This window comes from Wallemia ichthyophaga (genome assembly GCF_000400465.1).
Source record: "Wallemia ichthyophaga EXF-994 unplaced genomic scaffold scaffold10, whole genome shotgun sequence".
Classification (NCBI taxonomy): domain Eukaryota; kingdom Fungi; phylum Basidiomycota; class Wallemiomycetes; order Wallemiales; family Wallemiaceae; genus Wallemia; species Wallemia ichthyophaga.
The window spans coordinates 241294-262235 of NW_008806283.1; the positions used below are offsets into that span (position 1 = coordinate 241294).

Below are 20942 nucleotides of genomic sequence, written 5' to 3' on the forward strand. Positions count from 1 at the left end.
TGTACCACGCAATTCAAATGCATCATTCATACAAGGTCCAATTAGACGTCAGCGTGAGCTGGGAACTCAAAGACGACATCCTTGCCAGCGAGACGCTTGTAGATGGATTCGAAGGAGGTGAGCTTGTGCTCGAGGATGTGTGAGTCCTTAGGGTCAAGGAAACTGATTACATAGTTAGCACGCGAGCTCTGCAGGAGAATATCAGGGTATTCTCGAGCGCGCTCCAGCGATTAAACGAAAACACGGTCGAAAAATCCAAAGAGGGGACTCACCACTTGATCAACTTGCTGCCGTCAGTGGATTGACGGAGACGCTTACCGACAATCTCAGAAGGGAAGACAATGTCCTCGAGGATGGCTGCGTGGACAGCGGTGAGAGTACGAGAACGAGGTCTTTGTTGAGGTTGCTTTTGGTTGCGAGTTGGCTTAGGGAGGATACGGCGTTGGGCAACGAAGACGACGTGACGGTCAGAGAACTTCTTCTCGAGCTCACGGGTCAAGCGCTGTTGAACCTTGTGGAAAGCCTTGACTTGAGGAACAGGAACAAAGACAACAATAGCCTTCTTACCGCCCTTTACATCAACCTCACGAGCAGAGGAGATGGTGAGTGGTGCGAGCTCGGCCTTGAGGTCTGGGACGTTGTTGCCGAGGTCGATTAAAGCTTGACCAACTGATAATTCAATTTCGTCTGGTTGGACGCGTGCTGCGTTAGCGGAGCGTTGAATCTTAGAGGCCATGGCTTTATTGGTGTCCCGGTGGTTTTCACTGAAGAGGCGAAGACGCTGATTGGAAAAAATTAAGTGCCAATTTTCATTTTATTTTTGACGACCATTGGATATCTATAGACGGTCTTTGTGGGTTTCTGTAGGTCTTTGGTTGTGGCTCTTTGTCCATCTAACCGCCACCTAACTCCACCCACTTGAGTTGTTTCAAAAATTTGTCTGGGGAAGCGAGTGAGGAGCGGAGATACCTAGGTAGCAGCTACATGCACCAGAACATCCTAAACCTTCTTGATTCCCATCAAATTCCTTCAAAAGTGAAGATTTTCCGGGATGCTTCTCGAAGGCGAGGTAGACGTGATTGAGAGGCTGGAATCACAGCATACAGGGAATACATAAACATTTAACATTTACAAAGAAATTTGAATATTTTTATATTTTATAACACACTTGTGACGTGTCAGTGTGTACTACGTAGCGCGATACGCTGGCAAACATCTTAAACTCATACCACAATGAACATCAATTTCAGGCATACGCTCAGCCTTCTCCTAGTGGGAATCCTGGCAATCCTTGGATGCCTATCTAGCGTACAAGCACAAGAGAATGATTATGGTTAGTGTCTTGCTGGTATTTTGTATCATCCAGCTCACACGGCTCATAGGAACTGTTATCGGTATTGATCTTGGTACCACTTACTCTGCTGTCGGTGTTCTCCGTGGTGGCCGCGTCGATATCATCGCTAATGAACAAGGAAACCGTATTACTCCATCGTGGGTCGCTTTCACAGACGAAGGAAGACTCGTCGGTGAATCTGCAAAGAACCAGTACTCTCAAAACCCTACAAACACTGTTTTCGACGCTAAGCGCTTCATCGGTCGCAAAATGGATGACCCAGACATGAAACGCGACGTAAAGCACCTTCCTTTTTCAATCAAATCAAAGCAAAACAAGCCTTCGATTGAGGTTGAATGGAAGGGCGATGATAAGTCTTTCCAACCTGAAGAAATTTCAGCTATGGTTCTCGGTAAAATGAAGGAAACTGCTGAGCAATACCTCGGTACTTCTGTTACTCACGCTGTCGTTACTGTTCCTGCCTACTTTAACGACGCTCAACGTCAAGCTACAAAGGACGCTGGTACCATCTCTGGTCTCAATGTTCTCCGTATCATCAATGAGCCAACCGCCGCTGCAATCGCTTATGGTCTCGACAAGAAGGATGACAAAGAATCTCGCATTCTCGTCTTCGATTTGGGTGGTGGTACTTTCGATGTCTCATTGTTATCCATCGATGATGGTGTCTTTGAAGTTTTGTCTACTGCTGGTGACACTCACCTTGGTGGTGAAGACTTTGACAACCGTGTTCAAGACTACCTTGTTAAGCAATACAAGAACAAGACTGGCCAAGACCCTTCAAAGAACAAGCGCTCAATGGGTAAACTGAAGCGTGCAGTTGAACAAGCAAAGCGTCAACTCTCCTCACAAGCATCTACAAAGGTTGAAATCGAAGCCTTTTTCCAAGGTGATGATATGGTAGAGACTCTCACTCGTGCCAAGTTTGAGGAAATCAACAACGACCTCTTCCGCAAGACTTTAAAGCCAGTTGAACAAGTTCTTAAGGACGCAAAGGTTAGCAAGACTGAAGTTGACGACATTGTACTCGTTGGTGGTTCAACCCGTATTCCAAAGGTTCAACAACTCCTCCAAGACTTCTTTGACGGTAAGCAACTCTCAAAGGGCATTAACCCAGATGAGGCTGTTGCATACGGTGCTGCTGTTCAAGGTGGTGTTCTCTCCGGTGAATCATCAGCTGACGATATCTTGTTGATTGATGTTTGCCCACTTACTCTCGGTATTGAGACAACTGGTGGTGTGATGACCAAGCTCATTCCACGTAACACTCAGTTGCCAACCAAGAAATCACAAATTTTCTCAACTGCAGCAGACAACCAACCAACTGTGTTGATTCAAGTTTATGAAGGTGAAAGATCGATGACCAAGGACAACAACTTGCTCGGTAAATTTGAACTCACTGGAATTCCACCAGCACCACGTGGATCACCACAAATTGAAGTAACATTCGAATTGGATGCTAATGGTATTCTCAAGACAACTGCAGCAGATAAGGCATCTGGTCGTTCAGAGTCAATCCAAATCAAGAACGAGAAGGGTAGATTAACACCAGAAGACATTGAAAGAATGATCCAAGAAGCAGAAGAATTCGCTGCTGATGATGAGGCACAAAAGTCAAAGGTAGAATTGCGCAACAACTTTGACGGATTCATTGGAACCGTCAGAAGTCAACTCAACGACAGCGAAGGATACGGTGGAAAGTTGTCTAAGGAAGACAAGCAAGCATTACAATCAGAGTTGAAGGATGCTGAAGCATGGATCCAAGAGCAAGGACAATACTCAGAACCACAAGAGATTGAAGACAAGCTTTCGGAGGTACAAGCATTTGTGTCTTCGATAACTTCAAAGTTGTATGAAGAAGGTGGACACAGCGACCATCACCACGATGAACTCTAAATGTCTTAATATTTCATTTTCTCTTGCATGGATAAATTATATCTTTAGATGGGTTTGAGTGGGTTATTAAACCTTCTTAGTTGACAACAACCATGTCTTCTCAAGAGACTTCATCGCTGCTTGCGTGGATAAACAGCTACGAGGATGTGCTGGATGGGAATTCTGTGACTGAGATAACACAACTATCCGATGGACTTGTTCTTTCTAGGATTCTCAACAAAGTGTTAGTGGTGATGTCACAGCGTGTGTCCTCTAACGAGAAATGCAGTGACCCAGAAGCATTCCCTGCGCCGCAGAAGAAGGAAACAGACAGCACGTTCACTACAAAATTACAATCACTCACTCGCTTACAAGCCAGCTTGACTTGTCTTCTCCCAAACCTCCCACCGCTCAACCTAAGTGTAATTGCTTCAACTGCGGCTGAGAATGAGGTTGTCCAGCTCGTGAAGCATGCTCTCATTGCCGCCGTTAAAGGCGCTGGTGGACCTTCTGTAGTTCAAGGCATAGGTCAGCTCGGTGAGGATGTCGGTGCGGGGCTGATGCTTGCAATCACCCCAGTCATGACTAGACTCGATGAGCCTACTGTCGACAATTCGGACTATTACGCACTTCTCTCCACCCACACCGCACTGACCCACGATAAGAAGTCGATCGAGACTGCGTACAAGCAACTGCTAGACGATATGCGTTCTTTGCGAGCAGAGCATGACGATACCATCGCTGAGCTTGCTGGACTGCGCGATGAAGCTGTGGATCACCAACCGTCTCCGATCTCAAGCCGCGCTGAAGAGTCCCTTCGCAATGAGCTGGTCAGAGTCAAAGACGAGCTGCAGAGGTCGGAAGACTCCCTCGCTGAGTCTGAGGCGACTAGCGAGCGTCACACTTTGACTATCAGAGATCTGCATAGAAAGATGGACGATCTCTCAGCGAAAGCTGCCGAGACATCTACACTGCGTGACCAGCTGGAAGAGAACAAACACGCAGCGGCGCAATTGCAGAAAACGGAAAATGTCATCGAAAAGTACAAACAGAAGCTGGAGGAGTCGGCCAGCCTCCGTAGACAGTTCAAATCGCTCGAGGACCAGAACGCCAGACTTGTGGATGTCAACGCGTCGCTCGAAGCCAACGCTAAGCAACTCAACGCGACAAAAAGCCTCGCTGATAACTACAAGACCCAGTTTGTCGATCTCGAGAATAGACATGCGCAGCGCATGAAAGAACATCAACATCTGTCACATGAGCTCACGCAATTGAGATTATCGCACAGCGCTCTCGAGGAGGAGAAATTGAGGGCGTCGGAGCATGTCTATCTGCTAGAAGAGAAGTTGAAGGAAATGGAGGTGGATAAAACACACGCTGATACACACGAAATACTATCCAAACAGACTCAACATTCTCATGAAAAGAATAGCGATGACTTGGAGCTGGAGTTGAGCGACAATTCGACAACAGATCTCAAACTCCAAGTAAGAAGGCTGGTTAAGGAGTTGGAGTCGGTGAGGAGCGACAAAGGGACCGACCCTGATAGGGCTCTTGTGCTCGAGAATGTACTTGCAGATACCCAGAAGATGAAGGAGCGCTACGAGGCTGACTGGATGAGCGAACTCACTGAGAAGCTTGATCTGCAGAGAAAAATGGACGAAATCAGGAGGGGTATGGATGAAGGGTCGGGTGATGGGTGAGTGTGCGCACCACCGCAGTGCAGTCTAACACTCCAAATAGCCCTGAAGTCGTCACAGCACTGCGACAACGCTTGAACGAGTCGACGGATCAACTCGACAGGATTAAGAGTAGCTTCGCGGAGCTGCAATCAGTGCATAATGGAGTTACTGAGGAGCTGACTCGAGCTAAATCTGATAGTGAGCCAAGTGGACCTAACGCGTGTCTCGCTTACCAACCCCGCAGTGACACTCGTTTCCAAGGACCAGATAGACATACTAAACTCGCTGAGGCAGAGTGTAGATGAAGACAAGCTAGAGATGGGCAAAGAGAACGACAGTCTGAAAGAGACAGTGAGGCGGATGGAGCAGCACGAGAAGGAGACGCTCGAGAAGATGAATAGGATGTTGATGGAGAGGGTAGATGAAGGTTCATTAGGGTGAGTGTGACCAGCTACACACGCAAAAAAGCGCTCCTAACCACTAACACCAAGTGCACACAACCGCGGCATGACCGAGAGCGACAAGGACTACATGTCGTCGCTGATGGGCGATCTGCACAAACCTCACAGCAGAGAGACGGAGTTGAGCGAGCGGGTTAACAAAGCAGAGTCGCAAGTCCACGCACTCACTCTCGCCATGGACGACATGAAGAAGAGACACCTCAAACGTCGCCAAGAAATGTTCCTGAACCACAGCAAAGTGGCGAGCATGATGGACGACGAACCCGCGAGCGACAGACCACCACAAAAGCACTCGTGGTTGGGTATGCAGAGAGCGAATGTGAGTTTTGAATTTGTACAAGAAAACTCAAAATGACTAATGCTGTGCAATCCAGCTCGATGGTTCTCTCTCACCGTAATAACATTATCACTATATCGTTACAATACCACCTGCATAAATTTGTGTAGTATCATTAAATTGTCTCATATACCTGAATGTCTGGGTCTGTCGAGTGTTTGGGGTGTTTGAGGTGTTGGAAATTGTGAAAATCTTCATCCTTCACGCTTCATATTCGTAAGAAGTCTGTACAGCTTTGCAGTGCCCAGCTAGCAGCACTTTCAGGAGATTTGGACGTGTTGTAAGAGCTTAAAAGCGGTTTAATGCTCAACAGTAGCAAGTATCAACTCCATACAGACTACATACACACCACACAACTGAAATACTCAATCGCAATCAACGCAACCATCGCAATGCTCGTACTCGTCGTCACTGCATACTTCGCAGAAGCAGCCCCACTGTCGATATTGTCGACCAACCGTCAGATGGAGTAGCGCGGCTATCACGGTATGAGGAATGTGAGTGGTGTCCTGGCTAACGATGCACGCAATTTTGACAAGAGTGACGGAAAGAAGGATGGCTACGTTGATCACAACAAGCTTCATCGGTAAGGGTAGGAAGGATGATGTTGATGATGGGGCGGATGGCGGCAACAAAGCGAGGCCTGTGCCACAGAAGCAGCAGACCGATAGCAAGAAGGGCGGCAACGACGACGCCAAAATGAGAAAAAACTGTATGTGAATGTCTTAGTTTGCGATGAGCGCTGCTAACATTTCACGCAGCGAAGCACGATAACAAGGACTACAAAACTCAAGGCAGCAAGAAGCGCGACTGATGTGAAGACTTTGACAGTCACTGCTCGCCAGTCACATCCTCAGCCACTCAAATCAAATATGCTCGCTCACATCCACACGATACATAGACAATTAAACTTGATAATCATCACTTATTCTCAATACATGTTTTCATAGCGTCGATAATGAGCTTCTTGGTGGGCAGTTCTGTCTTAGTGTGTGCGAAAGCGAGGAGGGGCAATTTTCTCAGGAATCTACCACTGACGTCCTTCTTCTTGCAGAGAACAGCGATAGTGTTGAGAGAAGTGTTGTCGTCGATGAGGAGGTTTTTCTCAAACAACTCAGCCAGACAACTGCCCAAGATGACTTCTATAGCTTTAGTGGAGGGGTTGCCGATATACTGCTGAATGTCAGCTCTATCAACAAAAGCGTCATCAATAGCAGCTGTGATGTTAGAGGTAGCTATGATGAGAACGTTTTTCCTTTGTTTAAGTTTGTCTATCTGGGTGAGCAGGGCGTTGACGACTCTGATAGCGTCACTAGGTTCGTTACCGTTGACCGCAGCTTGGCGGGCGCCCGTAAGCGACTCGACTTCATCGATGAGCAGGGTGACAAAGACAGCGTCGTCGTCGCACAGCCTGTTGATCATCTCGAACAGCGCGTGCACGAGTTTTCCCGACTCGGAGAACCACTTGGAGAAGAGGGAGTGGGCGTTGATCTCGACGAGTCGACCTGATACATAGAGCGTGTTGAGACGTATGCTCAGTTTATGCGCAAGGGCCTGCGCCAGACTCGTCTTGCCCGTACCAGGTGGACCGTGTAGCAGAACTATCCGGTTCCACGCAATAACTCGCGGATCAATATCGTGTGCTGAGAAACGTAGCGTTGTGTTGATGTATTGCAGCAGATTGTGCTTGATCGCCTCGTCATACACCAGCGTATCCCACAGCCCGTCTGTCGCAGTACTGGGCAAGTCAAGGACGGAAGCTGCTTTCTCGGTGGAGAGTTGGTCGTTGTCGTGCTCATGCTCATCGTCCTCGGTTAAGTGGTGCAGATCGAGTGCGGTATCGCTATAGAGCTGGTATGCGTGTGCTTGGAAGTGAGTGTGTGGGTTTGTGTGGGTGAGTGTGTGTGTATCGTCTGTGAACCTCACCAACTCAATCTGGGTGCGTAATTCGTTGTTTAAATGTTGCAATAAGTGGGTGGATAACTGGCTGGTATTTCCGCCGCTACTTGTATCAGTGAATTTGTGTACGCTCGGTATTTCCACAGCCACTTGAAACATTCCTAACCCGCGACAAACCGCATCAGCCGCCTCGGTGAAGTCTACGTCAGCTTCTGGCGTAAGCTGCACCTCGACTGGAGTGAATATGGGAGTGAGTGTGCTATTAGACATTCTAAACAAACTCACCGTGGCACAAGTCCATGTTGGTAGTCGTCTTGGCACTCGAATTGGATGGTGACATCTTCTTCACAACCAGTGTAGGCAAATGTAGGCGAATGTCGGATGTTATAGACACTTATTTGACATGTATTTGCGCGGGATTGTTTACAGGCCAAGCATTCTCACCACTGTGATGAAAATATAGTCACATAAACACATATTATCACATATTATCAAATATAGACAGCTGAAAATTGGTATCAAACATCGAGTATAACGAGTAGTGTAGGTGGGCGAGTAATTATTTATCATCTTATTGATTTTTATTTAAGAATGTTAAAATAGATCAAACGTCATCACATCTGAAGGAGGGCTGGGTTATTCATACGTTGTTGAATCAGCGAATATCGCAGCACTCATCTCGAAACACTCAAAAAGTAGAAAAAATGACACTTAACCTACAAAATACATATCAAGGAGCTAGCTTCTTTGATAATTGGGTTTACAACTACTCAGCTATCGATAATACAACACAAGGGAATGTACACTACCTCGACAAACCAAACGCAGAGAAGCAAAACTTGACCTATGTTAATGACGCAGGTAATGCTATTATGCGCGTCGACAACTTCACAGATGGCAGTGACGATCCCTCCTTCGGACGTAATAGCGTGAAGCTGGTCAGTAAAGATGCATTCGATATTGGAAGCATGGTGGTTATGGATGCATCACACCTCCCATACGGTGAAAGCGTGTGAGTGGGAGTTTTTATAGGAAATGTTTCAGTTTGCTAAAATGAGAAAAACAGCTGGGGAGCATTCTGGACACTAAACAATCTCTCAAAGCAAGATGACGACGGGGAGATTGATATCTTTGAAGGCGTTAATGGACAGGAGAGTAATAGGGTTGCGTTGCACACGCGCGAGGGATGCACCCAGTCTAACACCACTGACGTTGACTACACTGGCCAAGTAATGAGCACAGACTGTTACTACCGCAAGAATGGAAATGAAGGCTGCTCTTACGAATCAAAGGATAACAGGTCTTACGGTAAGCAGTTCGCGGATAATGACGGCGGTGTTATGGCTATGAGTTGGGATGGTAAGGGTATTCAAATGTGGTTTTGGAGCAGAGCAGAAATACCAGAAAGCATTAAGAACGACTACCAGATCCACATAATGGTGATTTAGGAAGTCCTATGGCGTATTATCCAGCTAGCAGCTGTAATCCAAGGGAATACTTCGAGGAACAGAATTTAGTGATGGATATTACACTCTGTGGACTTTGGGCGGGTGAGACGTATAACGCCAACCACGACGACAAGTGTGCATCATTAGTGCCAGATCCATCAAACTACGATAACGCGTATTTCGAGATACGTAGCGTGAAGACGTTTAGTGGTGGAATTACAGAGGTGGAAGGCGCACAAGATGGGGGAAGCGAGGGAAATAAGAGTGGTATATCCCATCTACTCCTACTCGCGCTTTCTGGCTTGATTTATTTTGTATTTTAAAATAAATAACTAAATTCATTCTTGATTGGTCACCGTCATCTAGTCTGTTACGCGTGAAATGGATTCCAATTGGAGATTTGCACAGTGCTTTGGGGATAAGGTGGGCATTATAAAAATGCAAGTGGATCCATGTTTATATTTCGCAGGGAGACGTGGAGGAAGTTACAGAGGGTTCGTTGTTGTAGGCGTACACACCGACACCGACTGATTCCCCTACAGCAGATATAATATCCACAGTGGAATTCGACCAGACAGGCGACTACCTCGCAACGGGCGACAAGGGTGGCCGCGTTGTTCTCTTTGAAAGGAATGAATCTGTGGGTTGGGTGCTCTGGCATTCCAATCACTCTAATCGCTATATTCACAGAAAAAAGGCTGCGAGTACAAATTTCATACTGAATTTCAATCCCACGAACCAGAATTTGATTATTTGAAGTCTTTGGAGATTGAGGAGAAGATTAACAAGATTAACTGGTGCAAGAGGCAGAATAATAGCCACTTCCTCTTATCCACAAATGACAAAACTATCAAGCTTTGGAAGGTATTTGAAAAATCACTCAAGGTTGTCTCAGAGAACAACCTCAGCGCCAGTCACCCTTCCCCACCCTCGTCTCTCAATCTCCCAAAGATCACGCAGCCTCCTCATCCATCCACCACCAAGTCCCTCAGGCTACCGAGAATGTCTCATCATGACACCATCGTCGCTGCTGTTCCCCGCAAAGTCTACGCTAATGCACACGCTTATCATATAAACTCTATCGCAATAAACAGTGACGGGGAATCTTACTTATCCGCCGACGACCTCAGAATCAACCTATGGAACTTGGGTATCTCTGATCAGTCTTTTAACATAGTCGACATCAAACCAAACAGCATGGAAGATTTAACTGAGGTTATAACTGCTGCTGACTTCCACCCGATCCACTGCAATCTCTTCATGTACTCTTCTAGCAAGGGTACTATCAAATTGGCCGACATGAGAGATCAGGCTTTGTGCGACCGACATGCAAAGTTGTATGAGGAGGAAGAGGATCCTTCAAACAAATCCTTCTTCTCAGAAATAATCTCTTCCATATCTGATGTCAAGTTTTCTAAAGATGGCAGGTATATTCTCTCTAGGGATTACCTTACACTAAAAATATGGGATCTCAAAATGGATAACAAGCCAGTCAAAACAATCAATATCCACGACCATCTCCGCACAAAGTTATGTGAACTTTACGAAAATGATTGCATCTTCGACAAGTTTGAGTGTACATTCTCAGGCGACGGTAATCAAGTTATGACAGGCTCTTACGACAACTACTTCCACATCTATAACAGCGATCCTGACAACACCAACGACGTAGTCTTACAAGCAGACAAGTCTGCATTCAAGGCAAAGAAAATAGGCGCAAAGTCGTTTAATAAGAAGGATGATATCAATCTCGACAACATCGATTTCAACAAGAAGATTCTACACGGTTCTTGGCATCCACATGAAGATACTATCGCAATCGGCGCAACTAACAACCTATTCCTATTCTCTCGATTGTCTAGTTAGCTGGGAGTGGATAGTGATCACAAATGTAACATTATACAATATAATGCACACGATTTCTTTATTAGTGAAAATTCATTATTTATAAAGTTTATATACATTATTGTACATGATTATACATGATTATACATGTCCGCCTCCTGATTACGTCTAATGCGACAGATTCACATAAACTTTGCCCAGTTGGCCAAATACTATAGCTTTTCGATGTAAAAGGAATCCTACACGCTTTACCACTGAGCATAAAGGTGTAGCTGTCAAAAGCCATGGAAGTTAAGATGAGGCATGTTGTGCCTTTTTATAGGTGTAAAAATTTAAAATGGCAAAAATTCTTATGTGAGTGAAAGGGGAAATGATTTATTACGTAGGCAGAATTGGGACTCTGCTAAGCCCTTTCGTGACTTTTATACCTGGTATTGCACTCACAAATCCCCAATAACGACTTTTCCATTTCTTCCATCGATGACATCATGCTGCAATCGCTGCAATCAGCGCTGAGGGGAGAAGACAAGATAAAGTGTTTCTTTTGCGGAGCAAGTGCACCACGGCGGGTAAATCACAGCAATACACCACACGCACACGCAATCTCATTCACATGCGCCTCGTGCCACCAACACAACGCTTACGGGGAGGACGGGGAGGTCCAGGATGTATACGCGCCCGTGACAGCCGCCACGCAGCACCAGCTGCGCTACCGCGGTCGAGGGCGTGGTGTGACGGCGGATGCACACACACATGCGCACACAAACGGAGAGAGAGAGAGCGACAGCCCCCTCTGTCGTACGTGCACGACTAACCAGACACTCGTGCACACTCTCCTCACTAACAACCAGGACGAGTGCGACGGCGATGCGCAGCTACAGCGGTATAGGCACGCGCTTGAGACCCGTTATCCCCCGCTTTGCTCTCCTTGTAAGGCCATGGTCGATGAGATCATCCAACAGCGCGATTATAAGGCTAAATCGGCTGCTTTGGGTGGACTGCTCGCGCGTAGTCGCGGGAGTGGTAGTAGCGGTCGGAATAGCAATAACAATAGCAATAACAATAACAATAACAATAACAATAACAATAACAATAACAATAACAATAGCACTAGCAATAACAATAGCCTCAAACACTCACGCTCCCACTCCCCCGTCGGACGTTACTCGTATCTTGTGTGGTGTCTGCGCGGTGCGGCGTGGGTGTTGAACAATGCACTGTATTGGCGCTTGCACTGGTGTGCTTATAAGCACTGGTATGTGTGTGGGTATGGACATGCACAAGATACACTACCGCTCTCACTCCCCCTCACTCACCCCCTCGCTATCCCACTCACGCTACTGTTCGCGTGCTGGGACCCGTCGTGGGGGCGAGCGCAGAAGCGGCGACGGCGCAGCGGGTGGGTCGTAGTGCGTGGGCGGGCGATGTGGATACGCGTGCAGCTGCTCGTCTGGCTCGAGCGGGCATGTCTAGTGCTCGCACTGGCGCTGGGCCTGCAGGTTAGGAGTGAGAGTGGGGTGTCACAAGTATCGCTCAGGCAAACTAAACACCTCACTCTCCCTTTCGCCCCACTCACCCTGCTACTTTTCGAAGTCGTCGTCCAGGCTTTCGCCCTCTCGCGTATCAGCGTCGTCGGGATGCGCCAACTTAACCTGTCGTCGACGGTTGGGCGGGGAGGGAGTGAATATGCTGGAGTGGCTGCAAGCAGTACAAAAGATACTCCGTCTACTCAGCCTACAGACGCAGCAGCAGCAGCAGATAATCTCCACCATGCCCTCACCTTGGGCAACTTGGGCACCGCGGATATGGACACGCTCAAGTCGCAGAAGTTGCCTGTGTTTGTGGGTCATGCGCTATATTGGTGTAGCTCACCTCAATAACTTTCATTAGGGCGAGGCATCACTCCGGCCGAGGGATGAGCGTGGAGAAGGGGAAACAGAGGGAAAACAAGATAAAACAATGGATAATGATGAAATGGAATGGATACCCGAAATAGAAAGCACTAGAGAGAGTCGTCAGCACCCTCGTTATAATCACGCGCTCAAACCACAGCGGTTCTTTGCACCACAGGATAAACAGCGCACGGGATTGGAAGGGCCATTGAGTAGTGTGAGCCTGGGTGGTATGAGTGATGTTAACAGGGGTGCTGATAGGGAGAAGAACGGGATGAAGATGGGAGTCGTGGTGGGCGTGTTGTTTGGTATAATACTGGTACTACTCGCAGCTGTGTTTGCTTATAGTAAATAATAAATGAATTAATTTTTTCTTTTAAATTTTCACAGGTATAAATAACACGCGTCTGACATCTGAACAACTTGATCAAAAACCATCGATGGACATTATGCCACGATTATTGGGATCAAAGGTTTCCCGGTAATTGCCACGTCCGTTCGTAGATAAACAACCAACTTTAAAAGAATCGTGCAGCTGCGTGTCCTTTGGCATGAGTAGGTGTGTGAGCCGAGAGTTGGTGACATTAAAATACTTGAAAGAAGCTTCAAATATGCTAGGGTAAGTGCATTGCATTCTCCTTTGATGCCCAGCACATGAAGTAATATTGTGATGACAAGAATAAAAAAAACTGATTTAATGAATGCGAGTAATTTAATACTTTGAGCTCAATAATTCTACGTCTGATAATTATTTAATGGCTGGGCAGGAGATAGACAAAGAGATTTATCTGACTTGGGTTGCAGATGTAGAGCTTATAAAAGACGAAAATTTTGTAAAGATAGATATTACTATGATATACAGACATCTTGATAACTACCACGAATGTCCCGCCCATGGCCTCATTTACCTGTGAAATTAGAAGCCAAGGAGGAGCCGGTGGAAAGCGCAGTTGTGGAAGAGAATGTTAACGCAGGACAGAACACAGGCACAGATTGTGAACTATGGCCACAAAACTCAACACAATCGACTAAACAAGCCATTGAGCAGAAATTAAGGGAAAGAATGGTTAAGGAGAATAAACTTATTTCACATACCCTTAGACGTCCTGATGGTATCGCTGTGGATTGGAGATATAAACAGATGGCTTTCGGTGACGGTGGTGTCATTGATTTGAGTGGCGGTGATAGCGGTGAAGAGCAGTCAATTGAGCAGCCAATTGAACAGCCAATTGAACAGCCAATTGAACAAACAGTTGAGCAACCAACAGAGCAATCAACAGAGCAATCAACAGATCAGCCACACACTCTCACACCCACTCAGCTCTCCCCTCACCAAGTTCACCAGGTCACTCAAGCTATCAAATACGCACAATTGCCAAATCTATCCACTAGTAACGATGATCACGTTTACAATAATCCTAATCATAGTGTAATTGGCCCTGAAAACACTTCAAACACCGCTAGCACTTCATTTCCCACCTCACCAACTTACCCATCGAATCCAGCTAACTTTAGACATTCCACTTTCCAATCGGGTGAATTGGATCGTTCAAGCAGCTCTAATAATACCAACTACCGCAACAACTCCAACAACTCCCCTCAACAAAACCACACGCCTTTCCTCCCACAGCGTCCAGAGCTGCCAATCCACACTCGCCGCGCGGCGAAACCGATCAAAGTACCAACGAATCCCACTCCTCGGGCAAATAGCTATGCAGGGAATGGGAATACCAAGACAAACAGAAACACACACCCTGCACCTGCTGAACCTGCTGCACTTGCTCACAGACAGCCCTACACTGCCTTACCTCCTATCGCACCCAAGGGTCTAACCATTAATAGACAACCGCGCAGCCCCTCACCCCCTCTACCCAACGAAACTCCTTCGAAGCAATACGAGCTGCATATGATGGATAAAAGTAGGCGCGAAAACAACCATCTGCACAGCTTTCGCTCTGATAGGCAGAAAGAGTCACTCGATAGGACACACGATCAGCGCAAACGTATGCAGGATAGGGTTTGCGAGAAGGATAGGGAGAAAGACAAGGAGAAAGACAAGGAGAGATACAGATTGATTTACCGCGACAGAGAAAGAGAGATTGAGAGGGAAAGAGAACGCGACCGCGAGAAGAGAGACAAAGATCGCCATCTTGAACTAAAGAGAGTCAAAGAGAGAGAAGAATCGACACTGCGCAAAGAGGCGGAACTCGACAGGCTCCAGGCAGAAATGCGCAAGCGGATGCAAGAGAGGGAGGAGGAAGACAAGAAGCGGCGAGAGGAAGACAAAAAGCAACAGGAAGAGAATAGAAAAAGGGAGGAGGAGGAGAAAAGCCTACTGGAGCGGGTAAAGAATGACGCGATTAAGGCGGCGACAGCAGCACCAGTAACAACAGCAACGACAACAGTACCAACAACTAAACCAAAAAGTGCACCTGAAAGAATGCCCGAACGGGTACCAGAAAGAGAGCATTCCCTGAGCGCTTCAAGTGACGCAGACTCAGAACTTAATACTTCCAGCATAGAAGAGTACAACAGGATAGATCTCAGTCAACTCGAAAAGATACCGACCAATCAACCACAGTTAGTGGTTCATTTAGGTAAAATAGCTGTGGGTGTGTCGACAATATAATCCTAGCCAACTCAACTGATTAACAGGGTATAATGAATAGTTTGAGTACAATGAAGATACCACTACCGCCCACATTTTACGACACAGTGAGACGAGTGGGAGTGATTGACAGCCACACGGAAAAGGCGTGGCGTGAGCTTGTTTATGGGAGCAAAGAGGAGTATGAAAGCATAGATTTCAACCAACTCGAACAGATACCACGGGATAAAGCGCAGTTAGTGACAAGACTGGCTAAAATAGCAGTGAGTGGGGGTAAAACGAACATGGTCACGCAGCACACCAACTAATCGCACTCGACAGGGTCATATAGATTACTTGGGACATATGCAACCACCCTACCCGGATGACCTAACCGATACGGTGAGACGGGTGGGAGTGATTGACTCGCACACCGAGAAGGCGTTGCGAGATTGCGGCGTTGCTCGTAGGAGCACCAGCAGGGGCGATAGCAGACGTAGCACGTCGGTTGTCCCCATTCCCAGCGTGTCGAAGAGCAGCAAGAGCAAGAAGCGCACGAGTGACGAACGCGAGCGGAAGAAGGAGAGGAAGAAGGAGAAGGAGAAAGACAGGGAAAGAGAGGAGCGCGAGGAAAAAGAGAAGGAGAAAGACGATAAAGACAAAGAAGACATTCAACCACCACCCAAGAAAAAGAAGCGGAAGAGTGAAAGTGACAGGGCAAGCAGCAGCTCACGCAAAAACAAGGGATATGGGCTGGAAGCCATGAGCCAACAGTCCAAGGACAAGGACAAGGAGAAAACGCGCCAAGCGACGCCTGAAGAGCTCGACATTAACGCTCTCAATAAGGGTATCAGTGGGAAAGCGCAGGGGGAGATCAACGAAGATGGTGACGATTGCCTGAGGCCGTTGATAGACAAAAAGCGTCGTCGTTAGTGAAAAATAGAGGAAAAAAAAGTTGTAACAGTACATGCATTAATTTATCGAGTACAAGTAGATGTCGTGGTGGAGGGATCGCGTGTCATTCTGAGATAAGGTTTTTTATAATCCAAATTCCCAAATGACTTTTCGGCGTCGTCGTTGGTGAGTGATGGGTGAACGATGACGCTATCGCCCTTGTTCCAATTAGCGGGGGTAGTGACGCGATAATTATCACCCAGCTGGAGACTGTCAATTGCCCTGAGTATCTCAGACCAGTTCCTGCCAGTGCTAGCCGGGTAGGTGAGCATCATTCTAATCGTCTGAGTGGGATCGATGACGAAGACTGAGCGCACTGTGAGTGGAGCACCGTGAGTGTCTACATTAGTAACATCTAGTTGGTCGAGCATATCGTACAATCCCGCCACGTTTCTCTGCGCATCTGAGATTATCGGGAAGGGTACTTGTGTATCGTATAGCTCGTTTATGTCTCCAATCCAGCCGTGATGGGAGGCGAGGTCGTTGATGGACAAACCCAGCAATTTAACGCGTCTATCGGTGAACTCTGTGGCTATTTTAGACAAAGCACCTATTTCTGTCGTGCACACTGGCGTATAATCGTCTGGATGGCTGAAGAGCATTGTCCAGCTGTTGCCGATGTACTCGTGCAGGTGGATACGTCCGTGGGTAGTGTCGGCTGTGAAATCGGGTGCTTTGCTGCCGAGATGGAGAGAAGGCATCGTGGTGGTTGTGGTTGTTGTGGTGGTGTCTTCTTACTCGGAAACGATCATGATGCTGGGAGGATTGCGAGGATTGCGGGGAGTGGCTGGTCATGCTACACCTCCCGCGCGCAGCAGAGCGTTCATCACGCTCCCCGATTTCTCCAGCACTAGCCCGCCAGCGACATACACCGAGGAGAGGCTATTGCCGTATGCGCAGCGTGATTTATGGAGGATGGTGGCGGATGTTGGCAGGTACAGCAAGTTTGTGCCGCACTGCACGCATTCCCGTGTCTTGGGTAGCGGGGAGCGGGAGCGGGAGCGGGAGTGGAAGCAGAACCAGGAACAAGACGCAAAACTCAGCACCACCACCACCGTCGAAGCAGAACTGGGCGTCGGGTTCAAGGGTTTCGAAGAGAGGTACACGAGTGTAGTGACGCTGCAGCCGTTCCACACCGTCACCGCTAGAGCTAGCTCTCAGACACCGCTGTTCAAGTCGCTCGAAACGCGCTATCGATTCACGCAGCACTCGCATACACACACCCTCCTGGCTATTGAGCTCGAATACGCCTTCAGTAACCCCCTCTACGCGGCGCTGTCATCCACCTTCTTCGACGGCGTCAGCCACGCGATGGTGAATGCGTTCGAGGAGAGGGCGCGTGTGGTTTGTGGAAGGGTGTAGTGTGAGAGTGGATAGGAGAGTCATGTAAACAATGTAATGCATGCCACGCACTCATATTCATATTCATACTCATACTCACAATCCCTTCAAAATCCCTTCAAAATCCCTTCAAAATGCCTTCAAAATGCCTTCAAAATCCGCTCAAATTCATCAAGATATTCGCGCACACACTCATCACCCCACTGCACACCATCCTTACCAAGACTAACGGTAAGTTGGCCACCGAGGGAGAAAGTCTCTAGGAGGAGTTCGTTAGAGCGGCAGCGGACGCCAAGTAGGGCAGATCGTGAGGGAGATTGATCGAGCATGATGACGCCATCTGTAGCCTGGTATAGCTGCTTAACATTCATAACACCCAGCATCGACGCGTTGATAGCAGTCCCTTTACCTCGCTGTGAATGCTGTGTCTCGTCACCCTTCTCTTTCACCGCCTTCCACCCATCACCCCCCTGTGCAAAATGAGCAGCGCGGGAGAGCGCCATGGTGTGTGCATCTTGTAAAAGAGTTGGGGATGTGAGTAGATTGACAAACTGGGTTTGAGCGGTTTGCGCGCGGTGTGCGAAACGCCTTTTAAAGGTGGGTGAATCACTTGTGCACGGCGTAGACGGTAGCTGTATCCCACCGAAACCGAGCTGGACAGATACGTTGCTCGTCGTCGCTGTGCGTCTTTGTAGATAGGGCCGCAACGAGAAGGGGAAGCCTACGAGACATGTGTCGCCCGTGTGCTGCTGCTTGTGCCGGTGGTTCACATTCGCAATAGCCATCGAGGTCGCTGCAAAGAGGAGTGGTCCTGGTGTGTGTTAGCAGGTACATAGCACTCACACTGACAGGTGAGAGGTGAGACATGTAGCATTTCACGTTGGCCACAATCATTTGTCTTCACCATCAAATTTCTCCCTGCACCCACCTATCTTTACTGCACACGCCTTGGCGAAGCGCACCACGGCGTCCGTCTGCTCGCGTGAGAGGGAGAAGTGCATCCAATCGGTCAGAGCACCCCAGGGAGGCTGAAGAGATTGTTGCTGTTGAGGAGAGTATCCACCGACGAACTCAAGGGTAGTGAGTCGATCCAACTTGTCGCTCCGCACCTGACTCACCACCCGCCTAATAGCCCAGTACCATCTGAGGCGGGGGAGGGGAGTTGTGCGTTTGGGTGCGTAGTTAGGCAGCGGCGGATAGCCCACTTCCGTCGCATCAGGGAGGGCAGATAGAATGTCTTCCTTTGTGACCTTGAGCGGGGTGAGATCGCCGACGGTGTGGATGTGGGGAGTGAAAGAGTGAAAATTTTCCAATGTCGGGAGGTCGGCGCGAACATTGCACTCGTCGAGAAGATCACTCGTGAGGAGACGGAGGAAGTCGTGCATGAGGCTGACGACGGAGGTGCCGTCAGAGATAGAGTGTGCAGTTGCGATTACGAGGTCTACGTTGTTAGTGAGGGTGTTGTGGAAGATAAACAACCTGGCGAGGTGAGCGTGGTCGAGGTAACGTCTAGGGCCGTTCCAGAGGTAGTTGCGCATCCAAGTATCAACGTCAACGTCATGTTGATAAATGAGGGAGTGAGAGGAGTGAATCAGGGTGGTAAGAGGATCGCTGGAGAGATTGTCTGTGTTTAAGACGAAGTGCAAATTTTCACCTTCCTGCACAGTGAGACTTAGGGAAGGATGAAGCTGGTGAAGTTTTGACCAGGCGGGCAGAGCGTTAAATAGAATGTCAGGGTTTGATAAAGACATGGGTAATTTAAAGAAGATATCAGTTCTGCCTTGGTGGAGCGTCGACATTTTATGAAAGAACATTTCAACGAGACCGAGTTTGCGGTGGACAGTGCAATCGCTACGGGTGTCCCAGTGTAATTGAGAGTCTTGCAAATGGGCCAAAGTGAATAAATCCGACTTGTTCATTGTAAGTTATCAAGGTTACTTGAATGCCTTCATCATCGAAACCCACCCAAGTCGACGAAGAGGACCAGCGCAGGCAGCAGAATAGACTGGCCCAGCGTGAGTTCAGGCAGAGGAAGCAGCGCGAGAAAGACGAACTCAAGGCGAGGATTGAGTTTCTAGAGAGAGACCCAGATCAGCAATCGCAGCTTATGACTAGAGTTGCAAGGGAATTATACGCTGAGAACAATAGACTTCGAGCACTGGTACACTCTCTTAGCTCGTTTGTTGGCACTGGCGCTGGCTCGAGTTTGCACGGGTTGGGGTTAACACCGGCCCAGATGGATAATTTACTCAGTTACTCACGCGTTGAACCCGAAGTGGATGTTGGATTTGAAATGTTTATGCAGAATAGGAGTAGGCGTGGTGGCAGAGGTGATGAGAATGATATCGGTAATAAGAGGCCCAGGTACAGTCTGTCGAATGGCAGTGATAGTGCTAGTCCCGTTAGTCATGCTCAGCGGCAGGCGCAGCCAGAGACACACACGAGCGCACAGGCACAGTCACCGGCACAGCCCCACCCATACGCCCTCAATCACCTTCTCAACGATAACCTCAGCACTAGCCATGCCTCCTCTACGCCCACCCAACCCCGCACAGACTTCCAAAACGACTGTTTCGTAATGATGTCATCCGACGACCCCGAATTTAACGTCTCCACAAAGTTAAACGGGGAAGAGACAACGCTGTACAACTTTGCAAGTAGTCTGAAACACTACTCGAGTAGCAAGATGGTACAGGCAGCCCAGCTGATAGAGTACAATCTCAACAACTTCCGTGCTGACCAGAGCTACCACCTTCCTCCGTCACTCAAGCCATCCCTCATCCAACGCACTGTGCCACACGATAGCCTGATTGATGGTATACCCTTTGCCAGTCTGCGCGATAAGCTTATACTCAACTCTGACAGTAGCAGCAGTAGCAGCAGTAGCCACGAGCACGCACAGGCTCATGCTAGCCATGCCAACCACACCACAGACACCTCCAAAACCTCTCAATCTAACCCTAAAGTAGACGTGCGGCGCGTTATACGCATGCTGCTCACTTCCACTACTATACACGGCGAGGACGTCCTCAACGCCGATAATTGGGAACTCGACGACCGATTTTATGCCGACTACTTCTTTCTCACTGACAAGCACATGCTCGATACGAGTAATAAGTGGAGAGAGAGGAGTCACAGGCCATTACTGGCCGGTGGGGAGATGAACCATCTGTTTTGAAGTGAGTGAGTGACTGTAGATGTAATATAAATAGTTGTAACGTGCATTCGAGTATAATATATTACAGTGTGGTGTGTGTTTTGTGTGCCCTC

The 20942-nt window shown here is 48.0% G+C and overlaps 13 protein-coding genes across 13 annotated transcripts; 9 read left to right on the top strand and 4 right to left on the bottom strand.

Moving 5' to 3' along the window:
* Window positions 1–41: 41 nt before the first annotated feature.
* J056_000550 (40S ribosomal protein S7) lies at window positions 42–736 on the bottom strand (the record flags this gene model as incomplete). Its single annotated transcript, XM_009270178.1, has 2 exons — window positions 42–162; window positions 273–736. 2 exons carry the CDS (start codon window positions 734–736, stop codon window positions 42–44), a joined length of 585 nt encoding a protein of 194 aa, XP_009268453.1.
* Window positions 737–1233: 497 nt separating this feature from the next.
* Window positions 1234–3247, top strand: J056_000551 (78 kDa glucose-regulated protein-like protein; the record flags this gene model as incomplete). The annotated part of the gene is made up of 2 exons (XM_009270179.1): window positions 1234–1333; window positions 1383–3247. The coding sequence occupies 2 exons, from the start codon at window positions 1234–1236 to the stop codon at window positions 3245–3247; spliced, it is 1965 nt and encodes a 654-aa protein (XP_009268454.1).
* Window positions 3248–3339: 92 nt separating this feature from the next.
* On the top strand, window positions 3340–5767 carry J056_000552 (Protein Hook-like protein 3; the record flags this gene model as incomplete). The annotated part of the gene is made up of 6 exons (XM_009270180.1): window positions 3340–3470; window positions 3516–4925; window positions 4970–5106; window positions 5153–5345; window positions 5400–5688; window positions 5744–5767. The coding sequence occupies 6 exons, from the start codon at window positions 3340–3342 to the stop codon at window positions 5765–5767; spliced, it is 2184 nt and encodes a 727-aa protein (XP_009268455.1).
* Window positions 5768–6261: 494 nt separating this feature from the next.
* J056_000553 (uncharacterized protein) lies at window positions 6262–6520 on the top strand (the record flags this gene model as incomplete). Its single annotated transcript, XM_009270181.1, has 2 exons — window positions 6262–6418; window positions 6468–6520. The coding sequence occupies 2 exons, from the start codon at window positions 6262–6264 to the stop codon at window positions 6518–6520; spliced, it is 210 nt and encodes a 69-aa protein (XP_009268456.1).
* Window positions 6521–6627: 107 nt separating this feature from the next.
* J056_000554 (Pachytene checkpoint protein 2-like protein) lies at window positions 6628–7945 on the bottom strand (the record flags this gene model as incomplete). The annotated part of the gene is made up of 2 exons (XM_009270182.1): window positions 6628–7838; window positions 7891–7945. 2 exons carry the CDS (start codon window positions 7943–7945, stop codon window positions 6628–6630), a joined length of 1266 nt encoding a protein of 421 aa, XP_009268457.1.
* A 364-nt stretch (window positions 7946–8309) lies between these two features.
* J056_000555 (putative glycosidase C21B10.07) lies at window positions 8310–9053 on the top strand (the record flags this gene model as incomplete). Its single annotated transcript, XM_009270183.1, has 2 exons — window positions 8310–8617; window positions 8672–9053. The coding sequence occupies 2 exons, from the start codon at window positions 8310–8312 to the stop codon at window positions 9051–9053; spliced, it is 690 nt and encodes a 229-aa protein (XP_009268458.1).
* A 381-nt stretch (window positions 9054–9434) lies between these two features.
* Window positions 9435–10919, top strand: J056_000556 (Protein phosphatase PP2A regulatory subunit B; the record flags this gene model as incomplete). The annotated part of the gene is made up of 4 exons (XM_009270184.1): window positions 9435–9476; window positions 9523–9547; window positions 9596–9693; window positions 9744–10919. 4 exons carry the CDS (start codon window positions 9435–9437, stop codon window positions 10917–10919), a joined length of 1341 nt encoding a protein of 446 aa, XP_009268459.1.
* Window positions 10920–11386: 467 nt separating this feature from the next.
* J056_000557 (Transmembrane protein) lies at window positions 11387–13145 on the top strand (the record flags this gene model as incomplete). The annotated part of the gene is made up of 2 exons (XM_009270185.1): window positions 11387–12739; window positions 12789–13145. The coding sequence occupies 2 exons, from the start codon at window positions 11387–11389 to the stop codon at window positions 13143–13145; spliced, it is 1710 nt and encodes a 569-aa protein (XP_009268460.1).
* A 528-nt stretch (window positions 13146–13673) lies between these two features.
* On the top strand, window positions 13674–16310 carry J056_000558 (uncharacterized protein; the record flags this gene model as incomplete). Its single annotated transcript, XM_009270186.1, has 3 exons — window positions 13674–15398; window positions 15446–15661; window positions 15720–16310. The coding sequence occupies 3 exons, from the start codon at window positions 13674–13676 to the stop codon at window positions 16308–16310; spliced, it is 2532 nt and encodes an 843-aa protein (XP_009268461.1).
* A 44-nt stretch (window positions 16311–16354) lies between these two features.
* J056_000559 (uncharacterized protein) lies at window positions 16355–17032 on the bottom strand (the record flags this gene model as incomplete). Its single annotated transcript, XM_009270187.1, has 1 exon — window positions 16355–17032. One exon carries the CDS (start codon window positions 17030–17032, stop codon window positions 16355–16357), a length of 678 nt encoding a protein of 225 aa, XP_009268462.1.
* Window positions 17033–17081: 49 nt separating this feature from the next.
* J056_000560 (uncharacterized protein) lies at window positions 17082–17693 on the top strand (the record flags this gene model as incomplete). The annotated part of the gene is made up of 1 exon (XM_009270188.1): window positions 17082–17693. One exon carries the CDS (start codon window positions 17082–17084, stop codon window positions 17691–17693), a length of 612 nt encoding a protein of 203 aa, XP_009268463.1.
* A 119-nt stretch (window positions 17694–17812) lies between these two features.
* Window positions 17813–19471, bottom strand: J056_000561 (uncharacterized protein; the record flags this gene model as incomplete). The annotated part of the gene is made up of 2 exons (XM_009270189.1): window positions 17813–18483; window positions 18601–19471. 2 exons carry the CDS (start codon window positions 19469–19471, stop codon window positions 17813–17815), a joined length of 1542 nt encoding a protein of 513 aa, XP_009268464.1.
* A 143-nt stretch (window positions 19472–19614) lies between these two features.
* Window positions 19615–20850, top strand: J056_000562 (uncharacterized protein; the record flags this gene model as incomplete). Its single annotated transcript, XM_009270190.1, has 1 exon — window positions 19615–20850. One exon carries the CDS (start codon window positions 19615–19617, stop codon window positions 20848–20850), a length of 1236 nt encoding a protein of 411 aa, XP_009268465.1.
* Window positions 20851–20942: the final 92 nt, after the last annotated feature.